The sequence below is a fragment of the Lethenteron reissneri genome, chromosome 20 (assembly GCF_015708825.2).
Source record: "Lethenteron reissneri isolate LAM-NWPU_2019-01 chromosome 20, ASM1570882v1, whole genome shotgun sequence".
NCBI classification, from domain to species: domain Eukaryota; kingdom Metazoa; phylum Chordata; class Hyperoartia; order Petromyzontiformes; family Petromyzontidae; genus Lethenteron; species Lethenteron reissneri.
In genome coordinates this window covers 14,554,889-14,573,172 of record NC_083798.1, presented here as the reverse complement: position 1 = coordinate 14,573,172, position 18,284 = coordinate 14,554,889, and the positions used below count along the sequence as shown (strand labels likewise).

Here is an 18,284-nt window from a genome sequence, read left to right as displayed (position 1 = left end):
AAAGTGATTGATATCCAAGCCATCGTTGGTGACCCAGGTCGCTCCTTGCAAATCAGACTATATCCTTTTCTATCCCTCGTCTCTTGAATTATATCACTTGGTTAGACGAAATCAACTTGAACTTCATTCGTTACCTGGGGTAACAGTTGAGAAAATAATTTTTGGGTGGGGATTTTCTGATTGATAAGCATCGCTTTAACTGTATTTGTGCCAGGTTTCACCTGCGCGGCACTTCCAGAACCTCATTAGAATCGGCATGAGTCACACAGCCAGTCACCATCGTCCCTAGCCATTAGATGCGCCCTTATGTTATGCATGAGCACGTGTTTTTGTTCATATACAGGGTAGGGACATGTCACACCGAAGCTTACTTTGAACCTCACCTTATGCGCTGCCATAAATGTTCGTAAAAAATAAATGCATCGATATGATTTACGAAGTGCTTTTGTACGGTGAGTCATCGCTTAACGCGCTTTCGCCAGAACGCGGTTGTTCTATTAGGGAATACTTTTCACATCATGCAGAACATGCCCGTTATAACGTGGAACGCGCACCGTTACAACGCAGTTTCTGAGCGAACTACTTTCTTGAGCTGCGCGGCTGAGCGGTACAATACTCTTTGCAGAATGATACGGTAAAGCGGCGGCGTACCCTCATTTCGGTTCTTGGGAAGACTGCAGGCTGAGTTTATTGTACAGTTGTGATTCAGTAACTCAGTAATTCCTCGCTTAACGCGGGTTATTGCTTCACGTGGAACTTTTCAAGAACGCAACTGCCCTGTTAAACGAAGGATCATCACTAATATGTTAAATGTGTGAATTATGCTGCTGTTCAGGAGTGGTGGCTATCCGTTTCTGTTTATTCTGGGCACTCCTGGTTTCCTTCCAAATGCAAATCACTCTTTATAAATTAACCAGTGCTCAAATGTCCCAGTTGCAGGGACCCTCGATTGCATTTGCATGCTTTATACACACACACATCCCTTTCTCGATCCACTGCTGGATGTGGGCCTCCCCCACGCAGTGCCAGGTTGTGAGGATTATTTAACCATATTTCACCACTCTGGCCAGTGCCGGTTGATGACGTCGGGGAACGTAGACCTGGGAGCGTAGAGGTACAGCACAACCGCAGTTGTTTGTGCCCTGAGCTCTGCAGCCCATATTGTATACGGACACAGCCTATGAGACCTGTTATGCACGGCGGTCGCCCATCCGGGTACTTAAACGGGCTCAGCCCCGCTTAACTTGCAAGATCTGACAAGATTAGGCACCTTCCTGGTAATCTGGCTTAGACGCTTCAGGAATCAAAGCCGTCTTTGTTGTTGTCGTCGTGGTTGTAATCGGGCGATGACATGGCCTAGCGGTAGCTCATTTGCCGCTTATTGCGGAGGTTCCACGGTTCTAATCCGGCAAGCTGCCCTGGTTATTACTGCGGTACGAGGTACGTATCACGTTTCAAATTTGATAGGTATCTGCAATTTACTCAATTGGGTTGATATGTGGCAACCATGCCCTCCCTGAATGAGAATCGCGATACTCGGTGACGCTTTATTGGGTGAACGAGCGCAATACAACAATAACAATTTATTGTTGTTCAGGGCTTTTTCCGCCGGAGCATCCAGAAGAACATGGTGTACACATGCCACCGGGACAAGAACTGTGTCATCAACAAGAACACTCGCAACCGTTGCCAGTACTGCCGCCTGCAGAAGTGCTTCGAGGTCGGCATGTCCAAGGAGGGTGAGTGAGGAGCGCAGATCGACAAGGAGCCACCAGCACACACCGAGCAACCTATGAAGGCACATGAGTTGCTGGGTGGTCGGCACCACGCCCGACCGCCTGTGTCTTTCCATTGCCGACGTTTACAAGCCGCGCCAGGTACTCGCTTGAGGCCCAGTTGACCGAGGGGAGGCCCCGCGACCGCTTCGGATATTCCTCGCTACTGATGCTGGCCGTGAAAATGGATTTCAGGTCGCCGGGTTTGTAGTGCGGTTGTGCCAACCAACCGTGCCTCCGCTCCCCACGTGCACACGTAAGACAGCGTTCGCCTCTCGTTAAAGTCGAGGTCAAAGGTTGTTAGTGCTGAATCTTGCTCTCATTGCCGTCCGCCCCCCCCCCCCCCTGCCTCGCGTGCATGACGCAGCGGTGAGGAACGACCGCAACAAGAAGCGGAAGGAGGCGCCGGTGGTGGTGGCGGCAGTGCGCAGCCCCGAGGTGCCGCCTGAGCGATACGAGCTGAGCTGCGAGCAGGAGCAGCTGGTCGACAAGATCCGCAAATCTCACCAGGAGACTTTCCCGTCGCTGTGCCAGCTTGGCAAGTACACCACGGTGAGTTGGGGGGCCGGCCGGCCGGGCGGGTGGGCGCAGGGTATGTGGGCACACATGTCGAACTCGAGCAAAGTGACACTAAAGAGGTTCAGCTTTGAAATGTCATTCTGCTCTTTTTGCGTATGCGGTGACGTGGCCCAGAGCACTTGCACTTTCGCGGCTCAAAAAGGCTGCCCTTGGTTAACACCGCGGGTGTAGTGACTGGAAAATAAACACCCACCTGCTTCTAGATTTGAAGCTTTCGTGACTGCAAGTATTCATATTCTTAGGTTTTTTCGGTAAAGTCACGTAGGTAAAAAATTTAAATTAATAAAAGTAAAATTAAAATAAAATAAAAATCACGACGTTTCGGAGGCAACACAAGCTTCCGTGCTTCACAGTGGATATTAAACATCCAGGGAATGAATTATCAAGGAATGGATTGCGCGCCGGCACCACGTTTCAAACTTGAAAGATTACCCTCAAATTTCTCGATACACGTGGCAACCATCACCACCCCCCCTACTGGCAGACTCATGCCCACTTGCAGGCCAGAGGCTGAGTCGATTTGTGCCAGAAAGAGACAGCTGCCACTTGGGTTGCCCTTTAAATGTTTGAAAGGAGATGTCCTGAGGCATTTGGGCAACACATAAATGCCAAGGTTATTATTATTATGTCTATTGTATTGTTTTTGGTCGGCAAACATTTCCTTCATGAGTAATTCTATCAAATCAACACTTAGATCTGGTGCTTCCAGATGTACTACTTGGGAGGCACATCATGTCACCGAATATGCAACATACGACAGAAACGACATTTGAAGGCGAAACTTCTTCAGCGTCACTTGATTTGAGTTCACGTTCTGACCCGCACCCTGCTGGACATCCGTGACCAAGAGCTTTGTGGCTCATCAGATCCCTCCATTATCAATAAATATTCTGATTCTGAAATAGTCTGAATCTAATACTAAAGGTGATATAGCCATGTAGGCCTGTGGGCTTGTGGTCACCAGCCCACCTTGAAACATGACATGCATTCAGCACGCAGAGTTAAAGAGTATATATTCCCATTGTGTTGTCGGTATCATGAGATGAAGCATCAATTCGTAACTATCACAGAGCATTGCAATCACTCCGTGTGTTTGAGAACAATGGGCCCGTAAAAGTAGCTTTCAGAAAACTATTTCTGAAATCCCTTCAGCACTGTTATGCACGCATTGCTTCCTAGACACGTTTGTTGCTTGGTAATGAAACCGCAATTTTTCAATCTCAGAGCTGCAATTTAGACAAATTAGGCGATTGGATAAATTGTATTATTTACGTGGGGAAAGAAACATTCTTTAAGCTGTTTGACATGAATGACCCTCGGAGGAACCCTGGTGAAAAAAAGTTCCCACACATAACTCGTAACATTGCCGGCGATGAGTAGCAAAGACGCTTGAAGAAAACGGCATTCAAGTAATGCGCCATTCAAGTAACACTGGCAGCAGGTAACACAGAAATAAAACACCAACTCACGTGGGGCTCGATGATCACATGTGCCGAAAATGGATACAGTATATCTCAAAATCAAGGAATGAATTTAAACAGGTCGGGGAAGGAATTTATACTTGAAACGTCAAGTATAACATTGTGCTTGGTGTGGTTTTTTTGGCAACACCAGCTTGAGTCCATCAACTCACTCCACTCGAGAAGCCAGCTTTAATCACAGGTGGTTGAAATCTATATTCTAATCCAGGTTCTCAGCGGTACTGGCTCCATGGCTGTGACCTCCTGAGCCACCAGGCCACCTCTGTGCACAGAGGATTAAAAAAAGAATGAAAACAATGCCCCACACGAGGGACCATTTCCAGGACGTTGCAGTCCAGTGGATTCTGCGTCGTGTGATAATGGGGCTCTACGCGTGAGCATTATTTCGATTTGCAGAATAATGAGAAGATGTGAGGGTTTTTTTGGCATGGAGGCAGGCGAGTGAGTAGGACATTTCACGCTCTTTGTCTCCCTGTAGTGGAGTGGCGGTATAGTCGTAGCTCTGAATCTGGCGACTAAAGTTCGATTCTCCACCACAGCTAACATCCGTGACAAATTACATGAGAACCAGTCCTGCCATTCCATGCAGTCCACACTAACCAGTTTGGTGAAGTATGCTTAACAACTACCCGTGACTGACATGATATGGAGAGGCTTTCATCCATTGGTGGATTGATAATAACTGTCATTTCTTTGTCTACTTTGCGTCGATTACTTTGTGACCACATTGGAGCTGCAGGTATGAGCTCAGAAAATCCCTGAGCCATGTGGCACCCGTTTTGTGAAAATCGTAAAAATGTTCACACGCAGTCGATGCCTCGCGCCCATTCAAACTCGCCCTTAAAAAGTAACAGTGAAGAATGATTTTTAAGTTGGATAATGTGCATTCCTGATTCGGAATTCGCCACCCGTACATACGTACACACATACGCACGTACGCCCGTGGACATACGGTCCAACAAAATGCTAACAGCACCGTGCCGACCGCGCGTTTAGGAGGCTCTCGCCAAAGGAAGCTTATTTTAGCCTTGGCCATTCGCGACGGTGTCTAAAATGATCCTTGTTGAGCGTGTAACTCCTGTAATGTTATTGCAATAATTAGCAGCCCCAGAATGTCATGCGCACATGTAAAAAAATTAATCGCTTGTTAAAAGTGTAACGGTCCCCTGTAGGTCATAGGTACCCTTTGGGCACGGCTGAGTGTGGGTGCGGTTATCTGAATCATTAGACCTGGCACGAGCGTGTGTCCGCCGCGACCGCCGCGGCCTCTGGAGGGGAGGGCTCACCGCCGCCGTCGTGCACCAAGGGGAATGCTTTTTGAGCAGCTGTGCCAGCGTCCCTGGGCAAGGCATGCACACCATGGGAGATGCGCGCACCCATACTTCCACAAATGTGGAAAGATCAAAGAATTGCCGAATTGCTGATGTCGCTTCCATTCGTTCAGCGTCTACTGCTGCCCCCTTGGATTGGTTGGGATAAAAACGCAGCATTCCATTGCAGTGTGTTTAAAAACTGTTGCTTTTCCATCCTGGCATACGAAAGAAGAAAAAGAAGGGCCAGGGATCCTAGGGCACCAACCAAGAACCTCGTTAGGCCAGCAGTGAATATGTGACAGAGGGCTACATGGCAGCAGACGTGGTCTCTCCCTTGTAGTCTGCAGTGCGATGCCCTCCTTACTCACTGCATTAACATCAGCCATGGATGACGATCTTGCCAAGTGGTCACCGTCTGTCGCGATGCTGCGAAATAGCAATCCCATCAAGCACCTTGCACGTTAGCTGATTTCGTCAATCCATACGCCTACTGAAGTCCTCTCGGGCACGTTGCCTTCCATCGCTGACGCTCCGCTGTTAGTCTCGACCACCGGCCATCATCTCTTTGTTTGTTTTTCGCCATCATCCCTTTGTTTGAGGTTTCACGAAAATGTCTGCTGCCGCGTGATCGAAATGGCCACATGGCAGCAGACAACCTTGGTCTTCTTCTTTCGTATGACTGATGGAGATGCAGAGGAACGACAACTACAATTTCACATTCAGATGGTCAAGCCAGATAAGCATGTCAGGAGCAGCAGAGTGTGTCGCTGTAATGTCCCCTTCGTATTTTTGGATTGCTAGATGTTAACTACCTCGCCTGGTATACAGGAGGTCGTGGGTTTAATCCCAACCCTGATGCCTGCTGTATATTTTCAGTTTGCGTGTTCTCCTCGTGGTCGCGTGGATTTTTCTCCGGGTCCTCCAGATTTTTCCTTTACATTTAGAATCAACATCGCGCGTTTAGATTATTTGGCTGCTGTAAATTTCCACATGATCAGCCGCTTCGTTGAGCTATCATTTGTGGCAGCCAGGTTGCTTCTGAAAAATAGATATCTAGTTCAGTGGGCCTTACCTGGTGAAATAAAAAATAGTTAAGATGTTGTATGGTCTGTTCTGGATCACCACAGTCGCAGAGCAGTGCATCCCCACAGAACGAGAGTGAAATCGAATTGAACGTCTCTGCGAACGTATCGCTCTTGACCGGAACGCACCGAGGTTACCGACCAGCAGTAGGCAAAGTAGACACAGAACGGGATGTAGCTCCCTGGCGACGGAACGTCAACACAAGCGAGTGGATTTCTGCAGGAAGGCACGGCACAATGATACATATATTAACGTCTCGTGTTGACTTGCACATTAAGATCCGCACCGTATTTTTAGAACAAGCGAAGAGGGTCAGCCGGGTTTGTTGAATGCTGCGATCCAGATTCGCGCACTGACAAAAATTGGCTGAAGGCGCATCGCCATGGCGATTTTGCCCCGTTGCTGTTGACGAAGAACATGTTGGGTGTATTTTCACCAACAATCGGATGAAATTTATGGTTCCAGTTAAGGGTCCATTGTTTGTTGGATTTGTTTTCTTAAGTGAGAAATTATAAATGTAATTTTTCCATGGGACAGAAGTGATGTACATATTCATAAACACAATCATCGGCCGTGGATGAAGTCTGCCTATTAAATTTGTGAAATGCAGAATAACCAAGTCAGAACTTCTCGCTTGAAACAGGATGATCAATTTATAGACACTCCTATTAAATATCAATGCCCCTTCGCTTACTTGCCACTAAATGTTGAAATCAATCTAATCAGCTATGTTGGCCAAAGTGTATGGTTGAGAGCGCTAAAAGATTTAAGTGTAGTTAAAAGATCCAAGTGTATTATTGCATTTGGTGAGAGATATGTAGACAGAGGCTTTGAAATAAAATCTTGTACGCTGTGTAATTTCTCCCTATAATTTTAGTGGGATATCTAGAAATGGATGACCCTCATTCTGAGATTTCTTCCTTCTCATTCGTTCCACCTTAGCGTCGCTGTTGTTTATGCCCGCCCGACGGTACCGTTAAGACGCTTTCACGAAATGACTGATGCGCCCATTCGAGCGGTCACCATCGTTTTCTCAACTTGGACCGAATGGGGGTGGTGGGGGGGGGGGCACGATAGTGATTGAAGCGCACCCCCCCTTCCCCCTGCTCTCTCTCTTGCCCTCTCTGGAAAAATAATAATAAGTCATTTCAAAAAAATTATGGTGGGGAAACGCATATGGGGCCGGCTACCGGGTGTCCGTACGGCGTAGAAAATAAGCTGCGATCTGCCGGTTCAGAGGTCAGGCAGCCCAAGGGCACACATGGGCCCTGTCATCCATCAAGGAAACACTCAATCCATCATCGGAGAGGAAGGCCCTTTTAGCCTGCCCACGGGCGAGCGGGGCCGCGTGGCCGCAGCCGCCGCCGTGTTAATAACCGTTAGAGTCACACGCTGAAAAATAAGGGCTTTGTTAACGAAGACGGAAAATAGATTGTCCTCCAACAGGCACCAGAAACAGGGCCAGGGTTGTGGGGCCTTTTGAGCAGCGACGTAATGGGTTTACGGTACAGCCCCGTAGGGTCTGGTTGGGGCTGCCCCCCCCCCCCCCTCCAACTATCCTCCCTCTCTCTCTCTACTGAAGGTTCAGCCTCCCTTTCTAAATTCTTAGAGTCAAGACATTGGGCTCTGTCGCCGCTGCCCCCTCCTGAGTTGTTGTAGATCCCCCCCCCCGCGCCTCGTTAAACAAGGTCACTCTGCGGGGTTGTTTGGGGTTAGCGAGTGTTGGATTGGGGTTTTGGCGAATGTCGGATTCTCGGAAGTCCTCCTTTTTAGAGCCGCACTTTGAAGGCTTTGTGACGCCGTCGTTTCAGACCCCGCCGCGCTCCCCCTTGAGAATTGGGCTCCGCACTCGCGCTTGAGGTTTAAAAAAAAATTTTGAAGACGAAAACAAAACCCAAAAATTCCCACTCGTGTGGGGCGAGGTGGGAGGAACATGGAGAAAGGGGGGGCGGGGTGTCAGGTTGCTTAAGCTTTAAAAGACTGCGCCCATTAATTATCTTGATTCCTTTGCGTGCTCTACTGCCTCTTGGTGGCCAAGCGTGGCGATTTCAGCAGTGCATTGCAGGCATTCGGATATTTTTTTTTCCCTGCTACTGTAATCGCAACAAAAAAGATCCCTGCCACCTTTGTTCTTATCGCTACGTATTTTGATATCACTTGAAGCAACGAGCCGTTACGCATATTGGAAAAGGCGACCAGATTTTACTTGTGTTGTACTCGTGTAATTAATTGGACAACAACATGGCCTTGAAAAAATGTGCTCGCACATCTGGGTATACCATAGTACAAACTGACTGGATAATGCTTCACCTTCCCATTCCCTTCAATGACTTGTCATGGTTTGGGGTCATAATTCAAGGCAAGATTGAATTATTTTATTTTGTATTCATTTTTTTTATTGATTCTTGTTTTTTCTCACTTGTTCTGTTTAAATTGTACAGCTTTGTTCACTCCAGGAACCAAAATGCAACATTGTCAGATCATTTGTACAATGTTGTCATTTCATTTGCGCTAATTTTTGCGTACATTTTTACACGCTCAAATTAAATGTGTCTATGCTGATGAAGTCAATGTAACTTCCCTAGCACGAATAATTCAAGAATAGCTTCTCGTTTCCTCTTATTCGCACTGTCGCGGGTAATTTTCCCAATTAAACGTAATAATTTCACACGTCTTGCACACGTACGTGTAAATCATGAGTGATCGATTCCAACGCGTTTCCATCGCACGCGCGTGTAGTGTCACGAGCGCAAGAAGCGATTCCGACTCGACGAGTCGTCTCAACGGATGTGTGTCTGTGTGTGCGCTCCCCGCGAACGCGCTTTGCCACCGCTGCTCCCTGCAGAACTCGTGCGCGGACCACCGCGTGCAGCTGGACCTGGGCCTGTGGGACAAGTTCAGCGAGCTCTCCACCAAGTGCATCGTCAAGATCGTGGAGTTCGCCAAGCGCTTGCCGGGGTTTCCCAGCCTGACCATCGCCGACCAGATCACGCTGCTCAAGGCAGCCTGCCTGGAGATTCTGGTGAGCCCCCGGTTGCCCCTCGCTCGTTCACTCGCTCAACGACTCTTTGCGTTAGCGCACTTGCTGAGTTATCGTCAGGAGCCCTGAGATCTCTATCCACTGCTGGATGAAGGCCTCCCCGAGCCGTCGCCATGTCTGGCGCAACGATCGCTCACTTCTCAAGTTAACGGTCACTCGCTTACCTGCTTAATAAAATCACTCGTTTTGCTCTCGTGAATTGTTGTGGAACACTTGGCATCATCATCATCAGCAGTCCACTGCTGGATGAGGGCCTCCCCAAGCCGTCGCCATGTCTGGCGCAACGATCGCTTACTTTTCAAGTTAACGGTCACTCGCTTACCTGCTTAATAAAATCACTCGTTTTGCACTCGTGAATTGTTGTGGAACACTCGGCATCATCATCATCATCAGCAGTCCACTGCGGGCTGAAGGCCGTCGCCACTTCTCACGGATCCAGGCCAGCCGCCTGTGATTAAACTGGGCCCTCAAGTGTAGCGACTTGTTTAATGGTCTCAGCCCGATCACTAATGATTGTCGCGATGAACGTTACTCTCATGTGCAAAGGATGTGGAAAGGTTGCTTGCCCCCCGAACGGATTCTTCCACCTCGTGATGTGACGCTGACATAGCACAATCTGGATAACATGAGGGGAAAAGATAAAAAAAAAACTGAGGAAAAAAAAAAGATGTGATTGTATTGTACGCGCCTGGTTTATTGTGAAATGCAATTCCACAGGGTTAACTTTTTTGTTGTAAATGTCGTCTCTTTTACACTTGCAGCACATTCGCTGATATGTTACGCTGCGATCACTGCTGAATATTTCCATTGCCAGGAAATGTAATATTTCGCCGATGTACGTAATTAATTCCGTGGCAGTCCAACCCAAGTCGCATGACAAATGGTTGCGTTTCTACGCAGACCGCGTTTCGACGTGCGCAATTATATCGTGGCACCATGTTGTCTCTATTTATTGTAAACAGACGCACGTAAAGGACACATTTATTAACGTACAATTGGGTGCCGTCGACTCCAAACTCTTGTCCGTGTATTCTATTTCCCCACCATCACTGAATGTCAGATTTCCATCAGCCCATGCCGCTAACAGAATGTTGTGTGTGAGTCTGTATCTGTTCTTCTTTTACGGTCATATGTTTTTGAGCAATATTTTTTTTGCCAGCTTGTTGAAAAAGATTGTCCTTTAAACTGTCAGGCCCTGCCAGAAAGACAGATTAAGTGACCGCAATTGACCGATACTCGAAGTCATATTTCAGTCCCTGTGGGGATGATTTAACCTCGTGTGCTTTCTCTGACCAGCCTAACAATGCATCACGGGCTCTACAAAACAAAAGAAAAGCGCGATATTGGTTTTTTTTTCTGCGTCCATGCCACCGTTAAGGCCACGGACCATGATGCGGAGAGCATTTTTGGTTTACGAATTTTTTTCCGCGATTGTTATGCACGTTAACCTCTCTCTCCCGCTTTCATCCTTGTAGAGAAAGCTGTTCTCACAATGTGTGTTGAAACGTGCGATTGTTGAGAATTTACAAAAATACATTTCGATCATGGAATGAATAAGCAGACCTGGTTGTCTCTACATAAATATATATAAAATTGTTAGTTCATCAGCCCATGGTACTTTTCAGACCAAAATCGTCACATATTCGACCATCAAATATCCACCCCGATGGTTTAACCGCCCACACCCGGTGCAGGAATTTTGGATTTATCCGACCGTTTTAACATATCCGCATGTACCTCGGCGCGCGGCAAATCATCTGCGCAGTACTGTACTGTATTTTATTTAAACAAATACATTTTGGACCCATCCGGAGGGCTCAGGCTTGTTAAACAAACACTGCCGGCTAGTCATTTCCAAAAGCACCCTGTCTGCAAGTCAGCACTGTGGAAATTCCAACATAAAACTCAAATTAATTGGGTAGGTAAGACCGTGCTATAATGCGTGCTTACAGAGACTGTTAAGGCTGAGGCCTTCTTAATAGGAGAAGCCAGCTGGCTGTTGTCCTGCATGGCTGCGTGTGTTATTTGCCGCTGTTTTGTCAAGCGCTGGGAGTGAGGCGCGTCAAGTAGCCGTTTCGCTCGTCACGCGATTGATTCCATTCCCGCACGAAGTGAGGCGTCGCGCGGCTCGCGGCAGCTCGCGCCGATTGGCACGCACCTCCTCTGGTGTTGCACTTTTCACGCTGCGTCGTTTGCTACTGCCCGTCGCCCTCCTCCGTTTGGTTAATCGCTTGTGACCAAACTGCCCGGCATTTGCAGCGGCGGTATCCGCTTCATCTCTCCGTGCGGATTGCTTTGTTCTTCTTTGCTGTCCGTCGCTCGGTCGTACGTAGTGCGCGTGGCGGGAGTGACTCCGTCGCAACTCGGCGCCGCTTGACCTTTACGTCCTGCTCCTGGAATAATGTCGCCCCCTTTGCGCCGATTGTCGTTCCGTGTGCGACCAGTCGTAAGCCCGACAGCAAGGTGGGGGGCGCAAGTAGTACCCCCCACCACCACCACCACCACCGACTGACCCCCACCCCCTACACTCACCATCGATTACCCGCGACCTTCATTTGGGGAGATGTCGCCCATTCTCTGCGTGTGGAGTGATGAGCTTAGCTGCTCCATGATGGCTCACTCGGTGAGATGAGTTGTGCGATAGCCTGGAAAAGTTGCTTTATAATGGGGTGTCCGGGCTGTTGCGAGAGAGTTAGGGCACATTGTGCTTTTGTTTTGTCATCGTGGTGTTTTTGCTTTTTACATTGTTGCATGATTGTTCAGTTACGCTCTAAAATATATGAATAACAATTTTCACGTTCTTTGAATATACACAATCGATTCAACAATATCGGTTCCCCAATTTTGCACAAAAAAAATCATTATAACTGATTGATTATATGCACCCTTGAAATTGAATTCCATTAACCTTATCTTGCCTCTGCAGTGCCTCTTGAAGCTTATCACAAACACAAGGTCTGCCGTGCTGGCAGTAACACTGTATCATTTTGGGACTGTGCGAGGCACATATCAATAAGGGCTGATGGAGTGCCGCGTTTCGGAGGGTGTGGGCATTCACAAATGATCCTCAAATGTCTATCTGTCTTCGAGGCTGAAACAGACTCAAGTGCCGTGCCAAACAAACTCGGGGGATTTAGATTTAAGGGCGAGTCACGGCTGCACCCCGTGACTCTGTCTGGGCGCGAGGCCAAATCCAGCCCAAGGGCGTTTTGACGATTATGCCACTGTATGTGCAGCGATATGTGCATAGAATTACACTTGTAACCAGACAGTAAGAGCTGCATGCGAAGATCAAAACATGTATGCATGTTGGAGGCGTCATAATAAGAACACTAATGTAACAAACGATCGTTTTCAGCCCTTTTTGTCAATCCACTGCTGTAAGAGTTCATCCCCACGCTGTGTAGGTCACGGGGGTTGTTTGACCGTGCTTTGCCATGCGGGTTGGCAAGGCGAGGAGCCGAGACTGGTTCTGATTTCACTCGGGTGGTGGCTAGGTTCAGCTCGATTGGGACCTTGAATCGAGCCCAGGTGGCCAAGTTCATAATGCAGTGCACGGACGACTGTGCACCACTCCACCGCCGAGATGAATCATAATTGACTGTTAAAAAAGTAAGTGGGCTTACGCAGGACGCCTTGTTAGAATGGATGATCGTTGATGGTCGAGACTTACGATGGTGTGGGAGCCAAAGGAAGGAAACACGTCTGTACGGACGTCTACCACAGAGATGGAGTGATGAAATCAGCTCATTTGCAGGTTGTAAGAGGATGATTACTTTGCAGGATTATGAGAGAGAGTTGGTGACGGCTGGCCAAGACCCTCATCCAGCAGTTGGTTGATCATGGGTGATGATGATTATGAATGATCTGTTATTGTGTGGCCCGCCAAAGGTATTTGAAAGTCCTAGTCATCCCTCGGCAAGGATGTTCCCCACTGCTAAGCCAGGTGGATCTTGGCATCGCAGTCGCGTGAAGGATGGCGGTGGCGACATTGTTCTGAGGAAGGGGGGGGGGGAGGAGGATGCCTTCATCCAGCAGTCGATAGATCACGGCAATAACAACACGCTCACGTGACATCGCTGCTCCCCTCTCTCCCCACCGATTGTCGCACCAGATCTTGAGGATCTGCAGTCGCTACACGCCGGAGCAGGACACAATGACGTTCTCGGACGGGCTGACGCTCAACCGCACGCAGATGCACAACGCGGGCTTCGGGCCGCTCACCGACTACGTGTTCGCCTTCGCGGCCCAGCTGCTGCCGCTGGAGATGGACGATGCGGAGGCCGGGCTGCTCAGCGCCATCTGCCTCATCTGTGGAGGTCGGTCGGTCGTGTTCGCCTTGGCGGCTCCGTTGTCGGTCACTGTTAAACACGACTCTTTATAAAAATGTTAGTACCACTTAACGATAGCCCGGTGCAAAATAGAAACTCCGCGAACAGAAGCCCGAATTCGACGCGGCAGGTGTCCAATGAAAGGGGGGGGGGGGGGATGGGGCTCTCTGGCCCCACCCAGATGGGGACCACGTGCGGGGAACATGAAGGTTTATATGGGGAGGGGAAACGGGTAAGGGGAGAAGATAACTAACATACCGGGGGAAAAGAAAGGGACAGGGGGAGGGAGACGACTGTTTGTTTTTAATCGCGCTTGTTGAGCGCAGGCCCCAAGGCCCAATGTGCCGGGCGCCAAGCCGCGTAACGGCATGACTTGAGTTGCGATCGATATGAGCCGGACACATTTCGTGAATTGAGCGAGGTTATTCTAAGAAGTTGGGAAAGAGATGGCGGCATGGAATGCCAAGTCAAGCGCCGCGTGGGGAGGTCCCCATCCAGCCGTTGTTTTACAAAGCGCTGTACACAGACACAAAAGACAATGCTGTAGATCCCCCATGTAGCTTCTACAGATTGTTGCGGCATTTACGAGTGGGGGGGGGGGGGGAGGTTTGTGTGGCCTATACCTAGCCCGGCCACCTTTGTCTTCCCAGTGCTGGTGTTTACACACCACACCAGGTGGCCGTTTAATGCTGAGTAAACCTAAAGAAGGTCTCCAATGAGTTCGGTCGACACTGATGTTAGTACTGGATGAGAATAAAACTCGGTTTGCCGGGTTCATTGTGCAGTGTGCTAACCACCACGCCACCACGGTTTACCCTTTATCAAAATGTCACCGATTCGACCTCCACCACTTCTGTCTACCCAGCAATGTAAATGGGTTCACCACAGTCTACCGGAGGACGCAAGTGGGGGGTTTAAGGGTGAGTCCTCCCCATCTATTCGGAGACATCTAGCCAGTGTGGAATAGTAGGCCAAAAATACCGTTCTGCCAGGAGTGACATAAGCAGGCCATTACTGGGCTGCACCTTTCTACTTATTATTATGAATATTGTTAGGAGAGAACCCGTTGATCTGCAACGAAAAATTACATGCAGCTGTCATTTTCATACCCTTCTCACAATCCTGTACTCGGAGCACTAAAAGTGCTGTAATCTACTTTTTATGTTGTAATAAAACGTCAAGATAATGTATAGTGAGGATTTCATTTAAATTCTCGAGGGTTTAAGGTATATTCTGGCAAAGTTATTACATTAATAGGATCATAAATGTAAAAGTACAAGCAATTTTAAATGAACCGAGTCAGTCTTCTATATTCATGACTCACCTATTCAGTGTCGCGACCTATTCGATGTCTTCCGAACATCTTCCACCGTTTCAATCCAATCCAAAGTTTATTTGCCACACGGAAAATCCCGTTTAAGTCAGCTACCCAGCTAGCTTCGAAGGCAACGGCCCGCAGCCACTAATAATATAATTATTATTGTTGGGGTGGAGAGGAGCCCAGCCAGCAGCCAGCCAGGAAACTCGAAGCATCGATTATTTTGAACAGTACAGTAGTATGATCGCTAACAAGAATGTGGCTCGTCGGGTGGCTCCGCAGACCGGCAGGACCTGGAGGACCCACACAAGGTGGAGCGGCTGCAGGAGCCGCTGGTCGAGACGCTGAAGTTGTACGTGAGGCGACGCCGGCCCACCAAGCCGCACATGTTCCCCAAGATGCTCATGAAGATCACCGACCTCCGTGGCATCAGCGCCAAAGGTTCGTGGCCACCAGGGGCACTCCAAGTGCCACTCTACCTGCTCTTGTGTGGTTTCATGGGCAAGAGTGTTTGTGGCTTGTGGCTGTGCCCATGTGTATGTTGGTCCCCCCCCCCTACCCCGAGCGATTGCTCCCCCAAGTACAAGTATGATTTGTTATACCTGTGTATATTTGTATTGCAACCCTGGGGAAATATTGGCCGAATCCTCCCAGGGGGATGCTGCCATTGTGTAATTATTAGTGCAGTCCAGAGGTCACCGGTTACATCTCCCAGTGTGGCAGTTGAAACAATGCTGCAAGTTTCTTCAAGCCTCTCCCTGTCTTTGTCCAGCCAGTTAGTCGATCGACAGGTTGTGTATAGTGGGGTTAAGTGTGGGTTCTCCCACCTAAAATTAAACTATTTTTATTTTACTCGGTAAGGTCCACTGAGCTATATAGCTCTTTTTCAATAGTGACCTGGCCACAAATGATAGCCCAATGAAGTGGCTTATTGTGTGGAAGTATATAGCAGCCAAATACCGGCCACCGTGGAAGAGTAGGCCTCTAATGGAGGCCCTTTCCGCCAGCAGTGACCTGAGCAAGAAATCTCAGCGCTGCATTTTACCCTCTCACCTATTATTACGCAGCACAATGATAGAAAACGTGAGCACCCACCTCACCACTGCTGTCACCTTTCGCAGGTTCGGAACGCGTGATCACGCTCAAGATGGAGATCCCAGGCTCCATGCCGCCGCTCATCCAAGAGATGCTCGAGAACATGGACAACGCGGAGGAGCTGTCGCCGGCGCCGGTGGTCTGCAAGGGCAGCGGCTCGGCCGACCTGTCGGACACGCGCATCACCACCGCAAGCGAGGATACCGGTGACGGCGATGCCGAGGACGTGAAGCCCGGCAAGAGGGCCCTGGACGGTCTGGAGTCTCCGCCTTGCTTGGCTGTCCCCGTGGGACAGACGTCGCTTGCGCCGCCGTTTTGATGAAGGACTGGGAGTGGGGGGTAGCCCCCCCCCCCCCCCCGGCCTCGTCTGGCTGCTGTGACTCTGCGGCTGGAACGTTCAGATATCTTGAAACGGCAAATCTTGAATAAAACAACGTGGGTTTCACCGGATGGTTCCGGAGGACGAGCACGATTGCTCGACGGCGGACATTATCGGCATGTTCTGTTTGTCTCGAAATGGGCTGGTGCAAAGAAAAAAAAAGGAGAGAAAGGTTGAGTTATTCATGAATAAAAATTGGCCAAATAACGTACAGGGTTGAAAAAGTTGTAAATTGCACAGGAATGCTTGGAAGAGGCTGACCATCAGCCAGGCTGTTACAATCGTATGAAAGTAAATACAGGGTTTTCACTTGGCGAGAAGGAAAGGTTGATTTGTTTTTAAGTAGGAACGTACTGAGGCGAATTTCACCCTTGGTGCAAAAGGGATTTTAATGATGTGGAAAGTTTTAGCTTAGTGGTCTCTCAAGCAAGACCTTGGACATGAATTGAGGACCGGCGACTGGAGACAGTGCACTTACGGAGAAAATTGTGGAGAAATGTGCTTGAAGAGAATGACTGGATAGTGAAGCTGAACTGAACCAGCTCAGCACACACGCCACGAGCTCCTTAATTCCATGAGTGTCCACTACAAGGACATCGTTTGGAACAGCAGACTGCATGAAAATGTTTGTCAGGAAACATTGACGGTTGTCTTTTTTGTATTTTTTTCTCAATTTCTCTTTTTTGTGTTCTAATGAAATGGAATGTACGCAACTGTAATTGTGTCCATTTATGAATTTGTATGATATTTATGTAATATTTTAAAATGGTTTTCATTGCAGCCTTCAAGCATTCAGTTTGCAGTATAAAAAATCCAACCGGTCAAACTTACCAGACAAGATTATTCGACCAACGGTTTTAGGTTTTCGTGACCTAATCACTTCACACGTGGGTTTACGAGAAAGTCATTGTTTGAGAAAGTACATTTTTACTGGCAGTATATTTTTGTTATATCAAACAAAATCATATTAAGCTACAACGCAATCCGCATTAAATTCCTGTACAGGTTAAGACGCTTATATTGAACCTTTTTAATTTTCTCATCATAATGCATTATTCGCCTGGAATACAGTGTCTGCAGATGCCTTTTGGAGATGCTGCAATCAGGTATAAAGCAGATATTTTTATTTTTGTAACTGCTAAAATATCCGTTGCTGATGTGTCGCTGGCTTGAAATCACACCCCCCATGTGTGTACAGCGTGTCCATGTTGGGGCGCCGCCACCACCACCACGGGGTCTCTGCGCTCACGGGAAGGCGTCGCTCGTTCTTTAGCTGCCACTAAGTCGGTCGGAGCCGAGTGGAGATCGGTCGTATCCAGGGCTTAATATTGCACTGAATATTGCCTGGGTCACCGGTAAGACTCGAGTAAGTGACACGTGACTCGCAATCACAGATTTTGTGAGTGGTATACTGGATGTGGTGTGCCAGATGCGGAAATATGTTCCGGGTCACGGAAAAGACAGAAGTAGGTGGCACGTGACTAATAGCCACAGCCATAGTGAGAGGTATTATGGATGTGGTCTACCAGGCCTGGAAATATTTCCCGGGTTGCTGGTAAGACTGAAGTTGGTTGCAAGTGATGAGTAGCCAACAGCCATATTGAAAGGTATACTGGATGTGGCATGCCGGGTGCGGGAAGCATTTTCTGGGTCACCGATCCCAGCTGGATTTGAGCCCCGGTTGCATCGCAACGCACGCCCTTCATGTGGCGCCAGCGTGCCGCTGCTGTTGGAGCTTCACGGCGTCCGTCGCGCACACGCGGATTTCCTTCGGCCGGAGCTTCCACGACCCCGCCTGCTTTTGTACACTTTGCTAACTGTTTGTACTGCGTCTCCTCGAGTCGGCAAAGGCGGACCAATTTGAACAGAATAAATTTGACTGTGCGTACA

The 18,284-nt window shown here is 48.6% G+C and overlaps 1 protein-coding gene across 3 annotated transcripts in view; it reads left to right on the top strand.

Moving 5' to 3' along the window:
* LOC133344834 (retinoic acid receptor beta-like) overlaps positions 1 to 18,284 on the top strand; it is an 83,704-nt gene extending 65,420 nt beyond the window's left edge. For all 3 annotated transcript variants that reach the window (XM_061555061.1, XM_061555062.1, XM_061555063.1), the window contains 6 exons: positions 1,598 to 1,739; positions 2,143 to 2,327; positions 9,077 to 9,253; positions 13,386 to 13,590; positions 15,203 to 15,361; positions 16,042 to 18,284. In XM_061555061.1, the coding sequence (XP_061411045.1) occupies positions 1,598 to 1,739; positions 2,143 to 2,327; positions 9,077 to 9,253; positions 13,386 to 13,590; positions 15,203 to 15,361; positions 16,042 to 16,334 (1,161 nt within the window). In that variant the 3' untranslated portion in view covers positions 16,335 to 18,284. The remainder of the gene's footprint in view (positions 1 to 1,597; positions 1,740 to 2,142; positions 2,328 to 9,076; positions 9,254 to 13,385; positions 13,591 to 15,202; positions 15,362 to 16,041) is intronic.